The 23,303-nt window shown below is 39.7% G+C and overlaps 1 protein-coding gene across 1 annotated transcript in view; it reads left to right on the top strand.

Annotated features, from left to right (window-relative positions):
* Window positions 1-21,642, top strand: part of WWC1 (WW and C2 domain containing 1) — a 152,135-nt gene extending 130,493 nt beyond the window's left edge. The window contains exons 16-23 of the mRNA XM_027842045.1: window positions 6,194-6,349; window positions 10,391-10,491; window positions 11,397-11,523; window positions 13,534-13,698; window positions 14,242-14,334; window positions 16,518-16,751; window positions 20,045-20,166; window positions 20,811-21,642. Coding sequence (XP_027697846.1) covers window positions 6,194-6,349; window positions 10,391-10,491; window positions 11,397-11,523; window positions 13,534-13,698; window positions 14,242-14,334; window positions 16,518-16,751; window positions 20,045-20,166; window positions 20,811-20,877 — 1,065 coding nt within the window. The 3' untranslated portion in view covers window positions 20,878-21,642. The remainder of the gene's footprint in view (window positions 1-6,193; window positions 6,350-10,390; window positions 10,492-11,396; window positions 11,524-13,533; window positions 13,699-14,241; window positions 14,335-16,517; window positions 16,752-20,044; window positions 20,167-20,810) is intronic.
* The last annotated feature ends 1,661 nt before the right edge of the window (window positions 21,643-23,303 follow it).

Here is a 23,303-nt window from a genome sequence, read left to right as displayed (position 1 = left end):
GATAGGCCCATAACTCCATAGAAGACACTTATAGCCTTAGACTGTTAGTCAGGCTGTTGACCCTTTTCTAATCTTTTCTAATAGATAATAGAAGCCCACAGACAAGTACCTACTGTGCTCCAAATGTGTCAGTTCAAACCTTTTTTTCATCAATAAGCATTTGTTTAATTCCTACTATGTTTCTGACATTTGTGCTAGGCACCGGAGTATACAAAGTCAACAATGAAACAGTCCCTCCCCCCGGTATCAAATTATCAAATGAGATAATATTTATAAAGCTTAGCACAGTGCCTGGCATTCAGTAGTTACTTAATAAATGCTTATTTCCTTATCTTCACCCCAAGGAGCTTCCATTTGATTGGAGAGAAACAACTTGTACACAGAAAAACAAAATAAAATATACACAAATACAAAGTACTTTAGGCCATCATGAGGAAGGGAGTCACTGGAAGCTGGGTAGCCAGGGTAGAATGTTGTGCCTGAGCTGAACTTTGACCTTTAGCTTGAGGCTAGCATAATTTTAGGCAGCATTAAGAAAGTTCTAACATCCAGAAGCAGCAAGATTGACTGCCACTGTTCAGATGCAGAATATTGTGTGAGTGTCCTTCCCACTCTCACATTCTCTTATTCTTTGATTCTCCCGTCTCATTGTTTCATATCTCAGGAAACTGGGAGAAATGGTGCTTCCTCTCTCCCAGGATGCCTTGAGTCTTAGAGAGTACACTTTCTCCTCTGATCAGAATTGAAGCCCTAGCTCAGAAATGACAATTGCTACTCTTTCTCTCCTTTAGTCTGTTTCTTCTTTACCTCTGAAACAGTAACAGACATTTCCAAAGGGGAAAGAATGTATCCAGAGGAAGTAAAAGTAAGTTAGAGAATTCTCCCCTGGCCCCTATTTCCTAAGATCTGGAATTCAAAGAAGGATAAAGGGAAAGGTTTGAGGGAGATGAATGGAAGTAGTCTTCCATCTGCTTTCCAGCACAGCTGCTCTTCCATTCTGAGCAGAGCTCTCCAACCTTAGTGAGCAAATGAAACTCCAAAGGCCATGTGGGTAATCTGCTTTCTGGATGGCCTGCCCCCAAATGTCCAAGATAACTATTATATTCTCTTTTTAGATATCTAAAGGAGTCAGATTTTAGGAGACTCTTTTGGTGTTGTCTTCCAGTGTCATGACCAGGGGTGGGGAACCTGCAGCCTCAAAGCCACATGTGGCCCTCTAGGTCCTCAAGTGCACCCTTTGACTGAATCCAAACTTCACTTTGGATTCTTCTTGTTTAAGCCCAGTTCTTCCAATTCTTTGCTGAAGAGCCATTTGTAGGAAAGTTTCTCCAGACTCACCTTGGGACCCATCAGTTGTACATAGTGAGGAAGAAGGTTGGCCTTTTCTCTCTATTGTGAAATTGGGGTAAAGAGGAGACATTTAAGGGAAAGGAATAGGATTACACTGTTAAGTGGCATACGTGGGCCCAGGTCGCAGCGTCGAGCTGACTGACATCGCTGCTCCAAAACTTTCTTTATCTCCCAGTCATAACTTCCTGGGAACAAGGGTGCATCCTGCCTGGAAGGAACTGTGCAGATTACAAAGAGATTCATTCACCAGCGTGGTAGAGTAGGGGAACATGCTGGCCTTGAACAAAGGAAAGACCAAGGTTTAGACACTTGCTGACTATTGCTGTGGGTAAGTCACTTAACCTCTTTTTTGCCTTAGTCTCCTCATCTACAAAATGGGAATAATAATTCTTACTCACTGCTCTACAGAGTTATTGCCAGGAAAGCACCCTGTAAACCTTAAAGCACTATAAATACATAGACTTCTCTTATTATTCGTCAAATCACAGATCTAGAGTTAAAAGTAACTTCAGAGGCTACCTAATCTAATTCTTTCATTTTACAGATCAAGAAACTGAGGCCCAGGGAGGTTAAATGGCCTGTGCAAAATCACAAGTACTGTCAGAGGTGTTCTTTCCACTATACCATGCTGCCTCATTTTTTATATACATAAACCTATACACATGCATGACATATACCATATAACAAATATGTATATAAGTGTATATATGTGAATATATACGTGTGTGTATAGTGTGTTCCCCTCAGCAAAGTGGACAGTCTGGGCCATTCTTGACTTATTTCTCTTTAGCAAGAGACACAGATTTGACTCTGGAATTCTCAGTGTTCTTCCAGCTCTGACATATTCTGTGTTCTGTCTTCTAAGGGCCCCTTCAGCCCTGGTATTCTTCAGTTCTGAGATTCTACCCCATTCCTTCCCCATCTTAGGAAATTAAAAGAAATGGTCCCTGGGCCCTGCATCATGTTCCTCAGGGGCTCTGCAACAGAAATGGATGGTGATGAGGCAATAAATGATGAGGTTTTGGCAGACTCATGAGTAGCAACTCCGAGAGGTTTCCTGGCTTCCTAGTGAAGTGTTTCCCCAGCCCTGGGGTATTTCTCAATTAGAAGAGAATCAGTCCTGTTTCCTCTTCCTAATTGGTTGCCTTTTATTCCTCCTTCCTAATTGAAATCTGGCCATTGTAGGTTGCCATGGAGGCAGCTGAATCTTTCCATCTCACTTTGGCACTTATCTATATTCGGCTGCCTGATGAGAAGCTTACCTCGCTGGGGTACTTGAAAATGTTGAGTTGCTTACTCAAATAATGGAGTGTCAGATTTTGAGGGGAAAAGGAACAGAAATGTGAAGAATCAGGGAGGTAAACATTAATGGTCACCTTAAAGATTAGGTTCCTTTACCTAGGATGGGCCTAGAAAATGTGCTATCTTTATCCATTTTCATTTCATTTGGTTATTAATTATTAATCTTCTGCTTAGTACTATGCACTAAGAAAAATTTATTGAGAATAAGACTTGGTCCCTGATTAAAGAGTTTATATTAATATGTTAGTAATAATAACAATGATAACTAGCATTTATTATATGCAAAGTGTTTTATATATGTATCTGTTTTGATCCTCATAGCAACCCCATAAGGTAGGTAGTATTATTACCCAGATGAGACATGAGGATGAGGAAACTGAAGCTGAGGGTTTAAGTGTCTTGACTGGGGGCACACAGCTAGTAATTATCTGAGGCAGGGCTTACTTCATACAATTAGGTCATATAGAGCCCCTACTATAAAATGGGCCCAGCACTATACAAATATTAGCTATCATCATCATCATCATCATCATCATTATTATTATTATTATTATTTTCCTCTCCAAGAGTACCTTATAACAATGTAATCAGAATCTAGTTCAAAATCTAAGGGCTATAGAGTTTGAAGAAAGTGAAGATTAGTAAAGATAGCAGTCTTGAGGGAAGACTTCTTGGTAGATATTTGAGACTTGGAAGGATGGGTAAGATTTGCCTAGACTGAAAAGAAAGGGCTAGGCATTCTTTCCAGCCCCGTTTTCCAACCCTGGTGGTGCCTGAGCTTGACCAACAACTTGTGGTTTCCCATTCCCTCTGACCCCAACCTTTATCTCTTGCCTGTCCTTCCCACCCCACCCATACCTCTTGACTTCAACCACTTTACCACCATCAATTTTTTTTTTTTAACCACTGTGCCATGCTGTTCAGTCTGCCGTTTAAAATAGAATGAAAGCTTACCAAGTATAGGAAACACAGGGTTGCTGGGAGGTTCAAATGAGATAATATATGTAAAGCACTTTGCAAAACTTAAAGCTCTATAGAAATACCAATTAGCCTCATCATCATTATCATCATTAGCCTATGGTCATAAGGCTTCCAGTCTGGTGATGACTTCATTTCCTGAGCCTTCTATTGCACTTCTGCTGAGCTCAAGTCATGCCAGCAGAGCAAGACAAGAGTGTGCTGGTAAATGCTTAACAACTCGTCTGGGAAGAGAAATATATGCACCCATACTTTTAAGTTTAATCTGCATTATTAACTTTTTCTTAGGCTGAGACAATCAACAAAACAATAAATCAATCCCTGATTGGTAAAGATTGCCCATTTCTGAGGTGTAAATGTTCACACTGAAACTTGAACAATCAACTAGCTCTTAGAACAGGAGTCAGGAGTCTTGACTACACTCACTGTTAAGTCACCCAACCCCTGTCTTTCACTTGATTCATTGCTACATGCATGTTTATTAATCTCTGTAACGATCTAGGAGTATTTGAGAAATTTTCTCATTAATAAATTTATAATCTCTTCTCATTAATTAAATTATTAGTTCAACTCCCAGTCAAATTCATTAAATGTTATTTAATGAACTAGAGAAACCTTTACCACTACTAATTACTTTCATCAGCTATATTTAAATTTTAAAATTAGTAAAATATATAACTTTTAAACAAATGGACAAATAAACATACATGTATATATGTACATATACATATATGATATGTGTGATATTAATAAATAAATACTTACAAATATTTGGTTATGACCAGTGTCACCAACAAAGTCAACTCAGACCCTCAAACTATCAGTAATTAATCTCTCTTCACTTGTTTGTAAATTCAGTCTCTACTCTTTCAACTTAATCCATGTAATTATCTGTCTCTTTAACATGTTCTTAATGTTTTTCCTCAAGAATATTCCCCTTACTCTTTGTATTCTCTTCAGCAATGATAAGAAACTATCTTTTGGCTTCTCCGAAGCACTTTATAAAATTAGTCTTTATAAACTTCTCTTAGGATTTCCTCCTAACATAACACCTAAGATAGTTTTCATAAGAAAGATGTTCATCCTCACCTTCTCTCTCTCACACTCAAAGATTAATTATAGGTCCTCATGAACCCCAGAAGTGCTTCAGGTCAATTTCTCAGCTGATACTTATAATTATCACCCTGTCTTTCCCTCACCCCCCCCCCCACATTCCATCTAAGCTCTTAAAGCTACAGTAACAACATCTGAACTCTTAAAAATTAGTAACAGTCTCCAAGAGACATGCATTTAGAAAGAGGGATTACAGAAGTTTCCCTCATTGACTTGAGATTCTGCCTCCACAGAAATGGATGATGATGATGAAATCATAGATTCATCAGGTTTTCACAGATATAGGATCATCAGTGGCAATTCAGAAAGTTTTTCTGATTTCCTAGTGAAATCCTCAGGCGTTTCTCCATTAAAAGAGAATCAGTGCTGTTTCCCCACAGTCAATCTTGACTCTACTAGAGCACTTCTAATTTCTAGTTATCCAGGGGCAAACTCAGCTGGCAAGAGGATTGTCCACAACCACCTTGCTTCTCCTTCTGCTTCCCTGTTCCTTGGCATTTCTACCACTTGTGGGAACCACCATTGGTGGCTGGATATGCAAAGATAACTAGTTTTACCTAGTTTACAAAACCAATCCAGTGTTCTCCATGGGGAAAAGAATTTGAAGCTTGAAAGTTCCAAAAAGTCTAATAATCTTAAACTATGCATTAAGAAAGGCACGCTTCCCTACTACTGGTCAGATGTAAAGTGTATTAGGAAGAACTTTCACAAACTGGAGCTTGTCTAGGAGAGGACAGCTGGGATGGGGAGAGGCCTGGAAGCTAATATAGGGGGTTGGGGCTAGAGGAACTGAGGGGTGGGTTTAGTCAAAAGAAGAGAATACTTAGGAGGGATATAATATCTGCAAATTTTTTTAAACTATCATGGAAAAGCAGATATAAACTTGCTCTGCTTGACCCCATTGGGAGGAACTAGGAGAAGTAGCTAGAAGTTGTAGAGTGGCAAAGTTAGACTCAAGATAAGGAAAAATTTCTAAACAATTAGAGCTGTTTGAAAGTAGGATGAGTGGGCTTCACCATGAATCTTAAAGCAAAGCCCAAGGTCCAGAGAGGATTTTTCTTCCAATATTCATGGCTTCTGACCTTTCTAGCTGAGATTCTTTTCATTCTCTGAGGACAGGGACCATGTCTTGATTATACCTGTGTCTCTTAGCCCCATGCTGTATATACATTAAATGCTTAATAAATGTTAGTTAGCTGGAAATGGAATGAGTAAAAGGAGAATGTCTTGTTTTGTTTAATTATCCAGGCTCTGATCCTATCATGGATAAGCAGGAATGGGCTATGCTTTCAGAACTGAAAGGAACTAATTTTTAACTTTCCTTTACTCTCTGTGAATTCTTACCTTAGTAAACTCTGTCCCTGGTACTTTTCAAATAGTTCTTGAGAGCTGAGAATAGCCTAGGATAGTACCACTGTTCCACACCTTCTCTCTTCTCATCTTCCCACAGGGTGGAGCCCAGATCAGCCTTGCTGAGGTCTGCCGGTCAGGGGAGAAAACAGTACGCTGGTACAATCTCTTGAGCTACAAATCCTTGAAGAAGCAAAGCCGACAACACAAGCAAGAAGCACACAACTGCTCTGTGATGGTGGGCTCTGAGAACTCGGTGAGAGGGCGTGAATGGATATTTACTTAACATATATGACACTCAGGAGAGATGGGGCATCCAGAAATGGAAATAGCGTGTCATCAGGGGAAGGAGGAGAAGAACAGCAGAGATGTGAAATATACCACAGATTAAATAGGACATTGATAAACCAGAAAGCTTCAAGAGAAGGTAAACCAAGATGACAAAAGGCCTTGAGTCCATGTTATATGAGGGAGTGGATAAAAGAATTGAAGATGTTTAATCTAGAAGAGGCTCAGAATGGCACACGATAGCCATATTTAAGTATTTGAAGGCCCTTATGTGTAAGAGGCATTAAACTTGGACTATTTGGCCCCAGAGGACCACAAGTGAACCAGGAACAATGAATGAAAGTTACAAAGAGGCAACTTGAGACTGGATGTTAGAAAAAGTTTCATAATAATTATTCCAAAAAAGGAACAAGGTCCCTCACAATTAGGGCTGGCTCCCTCTGGAGGTCTGGGTCACCACTTACTTAGCGTATCAGAGTAGGCTTTCCTTTTGGAATATGAATTGAACTTGTTGGCTGCTGGACTCCCTTCCAATTCTATGATTCTATGAGTCAGTGGAAGGAAGAGGAATAAGAAAAGGGCTAGCTATACATGTGTGTAACATGTACATATGTCTCTCTATACAAATATATGCACATGCATGTACATTTAGATATAAATATATTCTTCAATACTTTAAGGTGTTGTGATTTTGTCAGTGTGAGAACTCCCTTCCACACATACACACACAATACAGATTGAAGCTCCTCCATCACTTAGAATACGGCTTTTTGAGAACTGCCATGGATAAAAATTCATCACATATCCTAGTGATGAACCTCTTCCAAACTTAACTAGACTGATCAACCCTTGGACAATAGACATACAGTCCATCACCAGGCCTTTAACTCAGTCCCTTCAACTTGGTAAGGACCAGCTAAAACTTGTGCTTTATTAGTATAGCATATGAGAACCCAGGGTCATCTGCTCCACTGGCAAGATAGATAGGGGACAGAGAGAGAGAGAGAGAGAGAGAGAGAGAGAGAGAGAGAGATCCTCATGCCATAGATAGGTGTATGAGTGTGTGTATATATATATATATAATTAGATGTAATTAGATGATAGACACATGCATTTACGTACATATATATATGTATGTATACATTTAAGTACAAATATCTGCCACAGTATAAGTTGGCTGACCTCTTTGAATTTGCCAGATGGAAATCTGCTTTTAAGCATTTAAAAAATAATAATAAAATTTACCTAAAGAAAAAAGGGGAGTTAATAACTTTTAAAACAACCACCTTTATTGAGTTTTTAAATAAAATTATGCATCACATTCATTTTAGTACAGTTTTTTAAAAGGGGTTTAAAAACTAAACTGTTTTAAACCCTCTTCAAATGTTTCTGAGTGGCAAAGCAGTATGGCTATGGATTCAAGTCCTATCTATGCCATGGACTTTGTGATGATTGTTAAGTCATTTAACTTCTCAGTGGTCCCAGGCAACTCTGTAAGGACATAGGTTACAAAGGAGTTACTGATCTATATTGGTAGAGATGGTTTTCACACTGAAAGTTCCGTATACTGAATCTGCCCCTCCATGCAGTATTTCCTGCACTCAGATAGCATGATCATTTTAAAGTAATCACTAAAACATATATGCCTATAGGCTCTTTATTCACACATATATGTGTTTGTACAAATATATTTATATACATGTATGTTAGGTATAAGACCACCCAGATATATAATATATAACAGATATATATATATACACATATACATATAGAATAGTAATAGATATGTATATAGCTTAGTGATAAATATGTATAAAGCACTTAATTTTCATTTGGCCAAGAGATTTAATTTTATTTATTTATGTAACAAAACCCTAATGACCCCAATAATGCTTATTTTTCTGTACTAAATATGGAGAGAGGAAGACCTTGGCTTTTTCCTTCACTTGGAAAATATCCTTTGAAAGTACATTAGGAGGCAGCTAGGTGGCGCAGTGGATAGAGCACCGGCCCTGGATTCAGGAGGACCTGAGTTCAAATCCGACCTCAGACATGTAACACTTACTAGCTGTGTGACCCTGGGCAAGTCACTTAACCCCACTGCCTAGCCTTAAAAAAAAAAGTGCATTTGAATTATTCTTCTGTTTTTGTGAATGGAGGACATAAAGACTGTATTAGTGGATACATAAAGACATAAATGAACTTTACTATATGATCTAACATAAAAAAATATGATTTCTTTTCTAATGACATAAAGTAATCATTAGAGGTAGAATTTCAGTCATCAGAAGGAACAAAGATTGTCCTCTGAGTTGGGAGAGAGGATCCTTTTTCAATTAAAAATCAAATATTGGACATATAGTAGGATTGTTGTTTTCTGAACAGGCATAAGAAACAGTGTAGCACAGTGAATAGAAATCTGGAAGACCTGGATTCAAGTGCCACCTGATGCATAGTGGCTGGGTGATCCTGGGCAAGTCACTGAATCTCTCAGTGTTCTAGCCAACTCTCTAAAACTCTCTAAAACTACAGGACAGGTATAATCTGTATTGGTAGAGGGAGTTCTTCTCTGGGTATTCCCTATACTGATAAGCTCAGTCTAAACATGTCTCATTATATGATTTCTGGACTGCATTGTAAAGCCAATAGAAATAATTTGGGAGAAATATATTATTGAATTCCACAGATCTTTTTCCCACCCACCAGTAGTGTAGATGAAGGAATAGCTGTCTCTGCAGCTCTGGTTGTTTTGAATTGATATTCTCCTAAATGCAATAGAGTGTTGGTATAATCAGGGTTTTACAGGACTGATGAGTTACTTTTAAGCTCTGCTGCAGCATTCTATCTATTTTTTTATTTGAACTCCACACTTTCTTCATTAGATTAACCCATTGACAACATTTTGAGATACCATAAATCATAAAGACTACAAAAGGATTATATTTCTCTTAAAATTTAAAAAAAGTTTTTTTAAAGGATCATATTTATAAGTAGTTGTGTGATTTGGAAAAGTCATTCAAATAGGTTTAATTTTTTGATTTTGCTTTAAGCTATGAGAGAACTTTTTGAATTAAAGAAAAAAATTAATGGACATATATTGAGATTGTTGTGTTTCTGAAGATGTGAGAGGCAGCATGACATAATGACTCAAGATCCAGCCTGGAAGGACTGGGTTCAAGTCTAGCTTCTGAAATGCAATATGCAGTGGCATATCAGAAGTGAATGGGAAGCGGGGAAAGAGGGTGGCAGGTTGCTGGTCCCTATTCCTAATAAAAATAATTCACAGTTCTTTGTCACTTCATGCTTCATGAAGTGCTTTCCTCTCACAATTGCCCTTTACTATAGGTAACATAATTCTTATTCTTTACTTTACAGTCAACAAAACTGAGGCCCAGAAAGGTAAAGGAATTTACCTGTGAACATATAGATGGTAGTAAAAGGTAGTGTTATTAGCGTAGAGAGCAGTGAGTTTAGAGGACTGAGGTTGAACCCTGGCCTTTAGCAAATCACTTAAACCCACTAAGCCTCAGGGTCCTCCTCTGTAATGGGATAGAATTGACCTATGTGCTTTCTGTTCTTTCTACCTCCGAGGTCCATGGCCCATGAGTGATGGAAATGGCATAACTAGACTCCACTCACTGTTAACAAAATAGAGAAGGTGGACTAGGTAAAGGGCTCTTAAACCTGGTATCTGTCACCTTAGTGTTTTTTTTTAAATATTGTGATAACTTTATTTTGAGAAAATTAATTTCCTTTTTAATTCTATGTGTTTTATTTTATGCATTTAAAAAAAAAACATTCTTCTGAAAAGGGGTCCACAGGCTTGTTTCACTAAACTACCAAAGAGACCCATGAACATTTAAGAACCCTTGGAGTAGGGTTCTTAAATGGGGTTCTTGATGATCTCTAAGGTCTCTTCTAGCTTTAAAACATTGGGGTTCTATGATCGATCATGAGCATTGTAGCTGGGAAGCATGGTGAGTGAGCCTCATGGGCCTTCTCTCTACAGGACACTGTTTCTGCACTCCTAGAACAGACAGCTGTGGAACTGAAGGCAGTAGAGAAGAGGCTAGAGGGAGAAAGCAATGCTCTGACTATGGAAGAGAGCTGGTGAGTGAGGGAGGGTTTCCTTGCCAATTCCCCCACCCCCAGCACTGAGCAGGCCCAGCTGAAAGAGGACACGAGCCCAGGTCCTTCTCCCAGTGTACCCTCAACATTCAGGAGAAGAGTTCCCTGAGGAAATCTGAGAATGACTGCTTTCCTATGCCTCCCTAGATCCAAATTCCAAATGCTTTAACAATAAAAAGTGTCCTTCCACCCAGCTCCTCCTTTCGTTGAGTTTTTCCCTTCAGCTTTTCCTCCTGTTGTGGTTGAGAATAGAAAAATTGCTGGGTTAAGGTTGCTTTTTTTTTTTTTTGAAGTTTGCTTTGTCTCTGGCAAACCACTGTGCTGGTTCAAACAGGAGAAGGTCTGAAGCCGGAAATAGACATAGGACATGTCTTCCAAAGCTCTGGCAGAGGATCAGTGATGTAGGCCAAATTTTCAAGCTTGTATTGAGACTTTTCACATTGTTACTTAGCAACCCTGCTTCTGTTCTCTCTCTTCCTATCCTCCTCATCCCCACACACATACTCCTCTCCCCACCTCTCCTGGCCATTCAGACTCTCTAACACACCAACTTATAAATATGGCTTGGGCATACTGCAGTCAGAGTCATGTTGAGACAAATCCCACTGTATTCCCACAGAAATCTGTGATTTGTTTTATTTGGGGAAAACGTCAGCCCCGTTACAGTTACTTGGATCTGTATGTAAATCGAGGTCCTCTATTTCAGTTTTCACCTTTTTCTTCCCAACAATCATGTCCCCTTGGCTCTTCATCTTAATGGTTTAAGTCCCTTTATTTCCTGAGATTCCAGACAAGAGAAACAATGCCAGGGCAGTGATCAGTGGTTAGGGGTCTTTGGGGGTTAGTCTGTCTCTGGTTGATGACCAAAGCCCTTTGTGCCATAATAGGCCATATGATGAGGATCCCAATGGTGGGAGTGAGAATGAAGGAGCAGCTGAGGAGGAGGAAGAGGATGAGGAGGACATTTTCACTGAGAAAAATTCACGGGGTGTGAAAGATAGCCCAGCAATAAAGGTAAGGAGAGCAAAAATGAATGACATCTAAGAGTCTGAACCAGTCTGCCTAGGAAAGATAGCACAGTACTCCAGCATTATTGCCCCTCAGTGCTTCTTTCTGAGAAGAACATGTCCTTAGGTGGCTTTTGACTTCCCCCTGAGAAATGGCTGCTGAGACAATGGGCTCTGAGCTGTTGCCATTCGTAGTAGTTAGTGGAGGTTTGGAGATGACCACTTTTCATCTACCAAGAAACAAATATTTCCTTTGGAATTGGAGGAGTATAAAAAGCAGACAGAGGTGAGAGTAGAGGGAGTTAATATTTCAAGGCTCCCTATCCCCAATATTGGTCAAAGCACTGGTAATCAAAGAGGTTAAGTGTTGCCCAAGCAGAAATACTGAGTGAGAAGGGGATTTTATCTATTGGGCAAGAAGTTGGGTTCAACGATCTCTAATATATCTTGGTTCTGTCTATGAATCTCTTTCCCTAATATCATATTCAAGAGCCTCTCTGTTCCCCAGAGAGGAACTGGTTCTACAAAGCTTCAAATTCTTCCCCATCTTCTCATTCATCCTGATCTATGAGGTACAGAAGCCACCACAGTCCCTGTGCCCAATGTTTTGTCAGAATTGGTTACTCACTCCTCTCTTTGCCCCAGCTGCTTCCCCAACCCTACCCTTTTTTTGTCCTATTACTAAATGGAGCTCTGACCAAAGTTTTATAGAAAAGAGATATATGATGTAGCTTCTTTATCCCATCTCTTTTGTCTCTATAGTTACCATTAGTATTTGTGTGTCCCTACTATTAAAAAAAATATTTAATTAGGGAATTATTAGTCACATTATAACAGTCTTCATTTTAGAAGCTTAGTCTTATTTATGCCAAATTTCTATAAATTCCAAGTGTCCCTAGTTCATTTTAGAGTACTGGGCCTAGAATCAGGAAGACCCAAGTTCAAATCCAGCCTCGGACACTTACTAGCTGGGTGGCTCTGGGTAAACCACTTAACTTCTGTTTGCCTCAGTTTCACCATCTGTAAAATGGGGATAATAACAGTTTCTACTTCCCAGGATTGTTGTGAGGAACAAGTAAGATAAGAATTGTAAAGCACTTAGCACAGTACCTGGCACATAGTAAGCATGATATAAATGTTGTTACAGTTATTACCTTCACATTGTAGGTGTTAAGGGTACAGTGCTCCGCAAAGTGGAAGATCCATATAAAATTTTTTGGCCCTCTCTTCATACCAGAGAAGAAGTCTGAATTTCTTCTTTTTCTTTTATGAGGTGTTTACAATACCTTATTGTAAAATTTGGGTTGATATTATACAATACTATACATATATTTTATGCATTTCTAGTTTCTAAACTTTTTCCGTGTTGTCTGCTGGCCCTCATGTGTTATCTGCTGGCCCTCATGTGTTATCTGCAACTTCTGCAAAACTCCCCCAAAATTCCCATTTAATTTCTTATGCTGACCAGCAGTATATCAAAACCACAATGGGGAAAGTCGTGATGCAGAAGAAATAACTGTATTATCATTATTATTATTATTATCATTAGCAGCAGCATTATCATTATCATTATTTGACAGAGAATGTTGGACAGACCTTTAAAGTATTTTTTAAGTCCTTCAGAAATTAACATAGAATACAGAAATTGAATGTAAATAAGTCAGTATTAGGGAAATCAGATTTCAATTTAAAAAAATGTTCAGAGTCACTCTTTTATGTAAAAGCAAGGTGCACCTCTGCTGGCTACTTGGATTTTTTTTCCTAGAGGTTGAAAATACTCTCCTATTATTGCAGCATAGGAGGGGCCTCAGGGGGATGTAGAAGGTGGTTGCTCCAGATGTTAGAATACAGCAGAGCCAGTGATGAGCTGCAGGGGGAAAGAGGGACATTTCAGGCTATGCTGACAGCAAAGAAAACCTGAACCTAGAAGAATCAGTCAGATGCCTCTTTCCCAAAAGTAGGTAGTTAGATCCTCATGAGTGACAGGTGACTTTAGAATGAGTGACTTTTTCCTCAGGTGGACAAAGAAACCAACACAGAAAGCCTGACACCATCACCTACAGTTGTGCGACCCAAAGATCGAAGAATGGGCAACCCACCCCCTACGCCATTTGTCCGAGGGAGCACCATCATTCGCTCTAAGACCTTCTCTCCTGGGCCTCAGAGTCAGTATGTGTGTCGGGTAAGTAACAATAAGAGGGGCGGCAGCTAGGTGGCGCAGTGGATAGAGCACCGGCCCTGGATTCAGGAGGACCTGAGTTCAAATTTGGCCTCAGAACAAACACTTGACACTTACTAGCTGTGTGACCCTGGGCAAGTCACTTAACCCCCATTGCCCAATCAAAAAAAAAAAAACAAAAAACCAAAAACAAAAAAAAAATGAGAACCATTCTTTTATATCTAGTATCTTTTACATCTGCATCCTCATTGCTACCACTTCAGGTAAGTCCCCTCATGCCTACACTATTGTAATAGTGCCCCAACTTGTGATCCTGCCTGAATATCTCTCCCCTCTATCCCAGATTAATCTTTTTAAAACATTGCTTTCATCATGTCAAAAAAAAAAATTAGTGGTTCCTTGTTATTTGTAGGATGAAATCCAAACTTCTTAGCATGGCATTCAAAGCTCTGCTCAATTCTAAGCACCAACCCTTGTTCACAGGATATATTTTAGTACTAATGAGAATAGCTTCACATTTACTTTATGTTGACATTTCTCTTTCAGTTGAATCGAAGTGACAGCGATAGCTCAACCCTATCCAAAAAGCCACCTTTTGTTCGAAATTCCCTGGAGAGAAGAAGTGTCCGAATGAAGAGGGTAAGAAATCACTTTGAAGCTATTTTTTGGTCCAGGGCCTTCTCACCCTTGCTACAGTCCTCAATTGTCAGATGAAAATACCCTCACAAGCAGCCAATAATGTTATAGGACCCAGTGGACTTCATCTTCACAAGTTTTGATGTAAACGATCTAGCTCTTTGAAATAGTAAGCCTGAATAGGGGAGAGGATGCTGTGTATGCATTATGAGTTGGCACACTTTAACTTTGCTTGACAAAAGCATCAACCTCTAATTAGATAGGAAGTTCCTCAGGGGCTTATTTATTTGGTAAACTCTCCCCCAGTCCTAACCTCTTTAGCCCTTTGCATCGGGTGCTGTACTGAGTAAATGCTGTCCAACTGGCTGACCAATTAAGGCTTCTGACTGCCTTCTGCTGCAATAAAGAACTTGAGCTTCCAAGAGCCTCTCAAAAGCAGTGAAGTGCAAATGAGTTTTTTGCAAACCAGCTAGAAATGGACATTGAAAACTGAAAACTGAAAGAGATGGAGATTCCTCCTGGAAAAATGACAGCTTAGAGCTAGGAAGCAAAGGACCATTCTAGTTCCTTACAAGTCAAGTCTGGACTAGATTAGAAAGTGGTTTGCAAATGCAAGAAACCCCACGTGAATGTCCCATACTGGAGAAAGGGAAAGATCTGCAGCACCCAGGGCCATGTTTGAACAAAGAAGGGACTGCTGAGCTTTAGATTTACAGGTAGAGTTGAAGAATCAATCAATCAACAAGCATTTATTAAACTCCTACTATGGGCCAGGCACTGAGTTAGCTATGGTGACGTGCATATATAATTACAGATTTGGCACATGCACCAAATAGCTCTGACAACATCTACTTGCTTCTGGGAGAGGTGTGAGGATGTGTAATGGAAATGTCTTTGAGAGACTATGGAGCACGTAACTGATTCTGGGTTGCCAATGGGCTCCCCAGGCACTCTGTAGGTATACATACATATACCCACACACAAATTTATAGGTATATAGGTCTATAGATGTAGATAATGGTAAAGATATAGATATAGCTTTAATATATTTAATTATATTAAGCATACCTTTACATATAAAGATATATAAAGACATAGATTTAGATAGAGATAGATAAAGAAAGCTATGTACAGATATAGATATAAAGACAGAGATAGAGGTGATATAGAGATATAGCTAAAGATAGAGATATAAAGAGATACAGATATAGAGAGACACAAATATAAAGTAACTTCAAGTTAACTGCATCCAGAAATAAGTTCAAGTGGCCGGCAATGTCATGAGCCTAAGGAAGCTCTTGCCTGGTCTCAAGCAAGGTATTACATTCCTAGAGCAGCTATCCATTCTTCATTCCTTCTTCCCCTAAATTTTTCCTCTGCTCATGAAGCATGAAGGAGAAGAGGTAACATGTTGAAGGAAATGTAAGGGGGTGAGGGGGAGGCATAACATTCATTGTACTTATCCAGAAAAGTTCAGAAGCCCATGATATTTATGCAGCACTTGGGGACAGACATCCAACCCAGATTTTCCAAGGACAATGAGTGTGTTGCTGAGAAAAAGATCTTGCAGAAGCACAGCATGGGCTGCCCAATCCCTTAGCTTCCAAAAAAAATGCGAGCGTTTGGGCTTTTGCACCTGTGACATCTACAGCTTGGCCAAACCAATTTCTAATATTTGGTTCTGTTCTAAAAAGAAAGGCACTGGGTTTTCTTCCTCTGAGAACTTCACTCATAACATATAGAGTATATGACCTGGACGAGTCATGTAACCTCTTGAGCCTCAGTTTCCTCATCTGTAAAAAGAAAGGGTTGGATCATGGTCTCTGAGGTCCCTTTCAACTCTAAATTTTGGATCCTATAATCTCTGCCATCAAGGAGTTTAAAATCTAGTTGGGAAGAGAAGAAAAAAAACTGCTTAAGAAGTCATAAAGTAGTTTATTCATAAATGAATATTTTGTGAAACAAGCATGCAGATGCCAAGGGGGTTTAAGATAGAGGAGCAGTCAGTACTGGTTGAGATTAATCAGTCAAGACTTCCTGGAGAAAGTGGGTTTTTATCCTGATTTTGAAGGAGAGGCATGTAGATTAGTGAATGGAAAAGAAGAAGCCTTTGAAATTAAGGGAAAGATATAAACAAAGTGGATTGTTCAAATGATAAGTGGTAGTAACCATCTTCTCTATTCCAGCCATCATCTGTCAAATCCCTCAGAGCTGAGCACCTAATCCGCACCTCATTAGACCTAGAGTTAGACCTGCAGGCTTCAAGAACCTGGCATAATCAACTGACACAAGAAATCTTGGTGCTGAAGGAACTGAAGGAACAGCTAGAGCGAGCCAAGAGCCATGGGGAAAAGGAGCTGCCTCAGTGGGTCCGAGATGATGAACGCTACCGGCTCTTGCTGAGGATGGTAGAAAAGAGGGTAAGTGACAAGTTATAGAGAAGTTCTGGTCTAATGTTCTCAGATTAAATCCTTGGGGAGGATTAAGTCTACAATGGGAATGCTCACCATAAAACCATTGTATTCTGTAAAACAAACCTTTGGTGGAAGGTAACTAAGGCTAGGAGGGATGCTCTCTGTGGTCAGATAGATTATCATTTACAAAAAAGGCAAGCGAACTTGATGCTTTTTGCCTAGGTATGGGAAATCATTTGCAAATGAATGAATGAGGAGAGGCTGAAATTTTTATTAGTAATACACCACACTGATCAAGAAGTCCTATAGTCAACAATGATTGTTCCAAATGTACCTAATTTTGAACAGATAGAAACATGCTGTGAGAATCCAAGCAGCTGTGATAGCAATAGTCCACACATAACTATCTCCATAGCATTTTCTTTAGCTGGCCCATCCCGCATCATATTTACAAATAATGCTAATAAACAATAAAATTTGAAGGGGAGAACTATTAATGTAGCCACCTCAGGAGATCAGGTATTTCTGAGGCTGGCCCAGAGATGAAACATTATTAATGTTTTTGGCAATCAAGATTGGAGCACATATAACCAATTCTCCTGGTTCTGACCAGAAAGCTTAGATCCAGTATCTGGATATCTTAAGGAACAAGAAACTAGTGTGGAACTTTTTATACTGATAAAGCTATACTTTCATGGAAGGTTCTTCTTGCTTTCTGATTCAACCTAATGGCCAAAGAAAGGGCTTAAGGTTCAAGATGACAAGTTGGAAGATTTTCAAAATAGAAGTATAAGTGTGCCCTGCCTTAAGGTAACCCAACATATAAAAATTTAGCCGTAAAAAAGAGAAAAACAAGAACACAGTCCTATATTATCTAACACTTTAGATAATGACTAGATATATAACAATCTTGTTTCCATATTATTCGGTGAATACATCTGTTGGGTAAATTATGGTTCATTTGTAAATAAGGGACAGTTGGTTGGCACAGTGGATAGAACACTGGGCCTGAAGTCAGGAAAAGCTGATTTCAAATTTGGCCTTTAGACACTTACTAGCTGTGTGACCTTGGGCAAGTCAATTAACTTCTGTTTACCTTGTTTCCTCAACTGTGAAATGAGGGTAATAATACTACCTGTTTCACAACCTTCACCTGTTTCACCTGTTTTGAAGATCATGAGTTAATATTTATAAAAGTACATAGCACAATGCCTGGCAAATTGTAGTTCAGTTGTTTTTCAGTTGAGTTTGACTCTTTGTGACTCCATCTGGAGTTTTCTTGGCAAAGATAACTGGAGGGATTTGCCCTTTCCTTCTCTAGTTCATTTTACAGATGAGGAAACTGAGGCAAACAGGGTTAAATGACTTGTCCAGAGTCACACAGCTAGTAAAAGTCTGAGGCAGATTTGAACTCAGGAAGATGAGTCTTCCTGGCTCCAGACCCAGCACTCTACCCACTGTACCACCTAGCTGCTCTGCCTGGCATATAGTAGGTACTATATAAATGGTAGCTATTGTTATTGTTGTTGTTGTTAAGATGAAAATTATAGTAAAGAAGTGTGTTGTTGTTGGTGTTCAGTTGTTTCTGACACTTTGTGACCCTATTTGGGGTTTTCTTGGCAAAGATCCTGTAGTGGTTTGCCATGTCCTTCCCCAGTTCATTTTACAGATGACAAAACTGAGGCCACCAGGATTAAATGACTTGCCCAGGGTCACACCAACCTACCCAAAAGAAGTGTGGTATAGTGGAAAGAACATGATTTAAAAAGCTAAGAACCTGGGCTTTTTAAAACTAGTTTATATCTGTGTAGTACCTTCCTTCAGAATGGCTTCTATGGAAACTGGATGGGGCTGGTGGCAGCTTGCCACCGCAAAGTGGAGAAAGAAATAGACATGGAGCCAGAAAGACCCAAGTTCAAATTTAACCTCATACTCTTACTAGCTGGGTGATCCTGGGCAAGCCACTTAACCTCTGCCTATCTTAGTTTCCTCTTCTGTAAAATGGGGATTATAATAGCACTGATATCACTGATAGCGTTGTGAGGATTAAATGAAATAATACTTGTAAAGTAAAACTTAAAATCTTATATAGCTATAATAATTGCTATAGATGCTAGCTATTGCACTAACATCATTGCACTAACAGGAGCTGACACTCCCAGTCTCACCAAGTCTCCATAGCAACAACTGAAGGAAGGAATATGTTTACATGGGGCTTTTTGGTTTATAAAGTATTTTATATACATCATCTTATTTAATCCTCTCAACAACCCTGTAGTACTATTATCTCCATTTTATAGATGAGGAAACTGGATGACTCAGAAAGGTTACTTGCCCAAAATCAGTCACATAGCTAGTAAGGGGCAGAGCCAGGATCAGAACGCAGATCTGCTGTTCCTAACTCCATTGCTCTTCCCACTGATACCACAGCTCCAGGCATAAGTCCCCTACTAAAATACTACTCCTTTCCCAGATCTGAACTTTTTCATCTATAAAATGAGGATTCAATTTAATTAGCAAGTATTTATTAAATGCCTACTTAATACAGTGTTTAGTAAGCACTATGGATTCAAAGATGAAATGGAAAGTACAATATTAATAATGCTCACACTATTTATACCATAGGGTGGTTGTATGGAACATGTTTTTGTTGACTGTAAAGTGTCATATAAATATGAGGTGGTGGTGGTGGTGGTGGTAGCAGTAGCAGTAGTTAGGACAAAGATGTGCCTCTGTTTCACAAACATGCATATGGCCAAAACTAGTGACCATTTCTATGAATCTCCTTCTCCCCACCTTCCCAAATGTTTCACTCAATCTCTGTCTCTTATTTTATTTTATTTTTGGTGAGGTAATTTGGTGAGGTTAAGTGACTTGCCCAGAATCACAGAGCTAGTGAGTGTTATATGTCTGAGGCTGGATTTGAACTTAGGTCCTCCTGACTCCAGGGCTGGTGCTCTATCCACTGCACCACCTAGCTGGCCCTTCTGTCTCTTGTTTCTTTCTGTAACAGCACAGGTCAGTTCATTGACCTAGATAAACCTTGCTGATCTAACATGTATTTTGTACAATGTTGTGGTAACTTACTCATTTTTATTTTGAATAAAATTCATCACCAAATAAATCATCTTGGAGCATGAGAGGCGCTTAAAATAACCTCTTCCATCACATTTGGCCCTTCTGACCACAGAAGCCTCATCACTTTGTATTAAAATGAACTTTTCTTTCACTGACCAATCTCTAGAGGCATTCTGGAGGCCCCGAGTTAACTGAACTATTGGAATTGCTTTGCCCTGCAGGCAGAGAGGGCTGAGCACAAGAGTGAGTTACAGGCTGACAAGATGATGAGAGCTGCAGCTAAGGATGTGCACCGGCTACGGGGGCAGAGTTGTAAAGAGCCCCCAGAAGTACAGTCGTTCAGGTAGGAACAATGATGCCCTACTTCAGTGTTTGGTCTCTCCATTTCCCTATCCTGTCTCTCTTTTTGTTCCTATCCCTCTTTCTCTGTCTTCCTCTGATTTTTTCCTTCTCCTTCATTCCTCTCCTTCTCCTTTAATCTCACTCTGGCCTTCTTGTCCCACTTTTCCCATCTCCCTATTTCTCATTGGCCTCCTGTACAGGGCTGGCTCTCTCAGTAACAGATGATTATCCATTGCCAACTCTTCCCTGGTGATGTATGAGCCCTTGCATGCTCTTCCCTTGGCTGGCTTTATCAGGTCTCAGCACAATGCTGCCTAATTTGTCAGATGCTCTTGTTTAATGAATGAACCACCTGCTCCAGCCTTTATTATGACATTTCTATCACTGGTAATTGTGGGGGATTGGCTGAAGAGGCTCAGTGATAAATACACTTTGGGGTGATTTATTCTCACTGATCCCTTCCGGCTTCACAAACTCATAGCCCTTGTTTCAGGGTAGTCAGAGCACTACTTTGAGAACACAGGGACATTGCCTTGGTAACATTTTCCTGAGCTGTCTGACCTTCATTATGGACTCTGGAACTGAGATAGGCATTTAGTCTAGTGGGGCCTCTCCACTAACCACCAATGATGACATCCTTTGTAGGGAGAAGATGGCGTTTTTCACCCGACCCAGGATTAACATCCCGACCCTCTCTGCGGATGATGTCTGATCGCCAGAAAAGTATTTCCTTTGTCCCACTGGCCATGCACCTACAATGTGAACAGTTGGATGTGGCTAGAGTTATTTATGTGGTGTTATATGAAGGTATCCAGTCCCACGCACAGTAGAGCTCTTGTTAGTTTGAAGATGAACAGGCTTTTGTTTGTTTTTGTTTTTAGTTTTTGGTTCTATTGTTATTATAAAAAACCAGCATTAAAATGACAAGATTGTATAGTTTGTATATTTAGGAATGTATTTTTGGGAGAGAAAATTTTAATGAACTAAAGCAGTATTGAGTTGCTGCTCTTAAAATCATGTAGGTTGTGTTTTTTGTTTGTTTTTTGTTTGTTTTTTTGTACAGCTCTACCTTTTAGAGGTCTTACTGCAATAAATACATTTGGAGGAAATGGAATCCTAAAAGGATCTCCTGCAGATATCAGCACAGCTGACTTTTCCTAGTCATGTATTTTGTACAATGTGTAAAAAAAAGGGGGGGGTGGGGGGAGAGAAATAACAATGCACGGGAGCCATTTTGGGGATTCTAAAGTGCCGTCAATGAATCTTCGTGAGCTGTGACGTGTTTGCATTTGGCTGCATGATGAGGAGAAAAAAGAAGGGTGGGCAGGGCCTGACCTGGGCACCTTGGCCCACACTTGAGACAGGCAGGCCCTCCCATGCCAGTCTCATGCCCAGTGAAGCCACTAAGGTGAGGGGAGGGCTGTGGGGAACTACATTCATTTTTATCTTCATCAATAAAGTGGCCTTTCTGAATGAATCTTTTTTTTTCTCTCTCCCTTTTTCTCTCTGAGCCTCACTTCAGGTTAAGTTATTATTGCTTATCCCTAGTTCCCATTCATTTCTTTCTCACATACTGGTAGGACTTTTATTTTTTTTTCCTCCTCTTTATTCTTATCCTCTTCATAAATTAAATATACTCACATAGAGGTAAGGATGTTGCTGTCATACATACATGAATGTCCCTGCCCCTAATCAGAAAAAAACTTTCCCCCTCAAAGATCCAGGCACTTTGGGTATGACTTGTTTTTCCAAATAAAGGGAAGAGGAGAACCAAACCCAAATTCAGGCATTGAGGTGACTGCTATCCCTGTAATTTCAGTGAGCCACTGAGCACCGATTGGTCACTGCACAAATTACCTTGGGGTAGGTACTGTGTAGTCCTAGAGAAAGTCACAGCCCGTGAACTTAGTCTAAGCTAAACATCTGAAGCTTTACTCCCGTCCTCTCCACTTTGCTTCCATCCAGCCTGCATTCTACTTTCAGATTGCTCTTCCTTGTCCAAAGTCATAAAACTAGTTAGCGGTAGAGTTGGAAGGAGAATGTTGGTTCTCAGCCTCCTGTCCTTTCTTTTGTAACATGCTGCCCTCAATTAAGACTTCATCGAGTCCTCGCCTGGATTATATACACTGGCCCAGTTTAGCCCTGAATTGTTTCACGTGTGTCTGTTGAAACTAGATTGTAAGCTCCTTGAAAAAAAGGGACTGTCTCATAGTTCTCTCATGTCTACAGAGCTGGGAACATAGTAGCCATTCAATACAAACCTAATAGATTGGTTGATTGTCACCATCTGCCACAGCCCTTCCAAATACCTCATCTCATATTCAGTTTTTCCAGCAAGAATCAACCCTCCTGGAATATATCCCCATTCCAATTTCAGTCTGTATAAATTAGTTTTAAATGCCCCTGTGCTGACATTTTAGAATCAGAACTGGAGCATGCTTTCAGCCCCAGCATCTTTAGGGACAAGAAGACCAGCGCTACCGGAGATACAAGGGGAGTGCTGCTGATGCAGTCTTCTGATGAACTTCAAATACGTTGTGTTACTTGGAGGATACTTTTTAAAGCAAAAGAGATTCTCTACTCTTGTTTATTTACCCATCTAGAATCCTCTGGACCAAGCACAAAACTGCTCTCCTAAGAGGGGTAGCAGTTTCTGCCTCACATTATTAGATATTGAGCAAATCAGGGCTTTTGAACCTTGGGTACTCAAGAATATGGCTGTGTTAGTCCTGATTCTTGTCTCAGAAACCTCACATCCTACACTCAGCCCGAGTAGAAACATTGACTTGATTTTTAGATTTCAGCAGAGTCTAGCATGAAGAAGAAATAAAATCAATCTGAATTTGCTTCATTCTCCTAAGCTGATAGTTGCCTTTCCAATCACACATCTTCTTTGGGATGTGTTCTTTTATTTTACTATGCTTGAAAAAGAGAGCTAGGTTACTTGGCAAGTATCATGTTGCCCAAATCTAGATGTAAATGGTATTTGAAAAAAAAAACTTATCCAAATTATGAATTATGATAAAAACTCCAGCCCAGAAATGTTTTGTTTTGTTTAACTTGTTCTCTTTTGTCAGTTATTAAAACAGCAAGCAAAGTCCTAGGCTAGGTATGAATGAAATAGATCTTCACATCTAC

Source organism: Vombatus ursinus, unplaced genomic scaffold, assembly GCF_900497805.2.
Source record: "Vombatus ursinus unplaced genomic scaffold, bare-nosed wombat genome assembly UNPS02014863.1, whole genome shotgun sequence".
Taxonomy (NCBI): domain Eukaryota; kingdom Metazoa; phylum Chordata; class Mammalia; order Diprotodontia; family Vombatidae; genus Vombatus; species Vombatus ursinus.
Note: the sequence above shows the minus strand (reverse complement) of the source record. Positions and strands in the feature narration are given on the sequence as shown.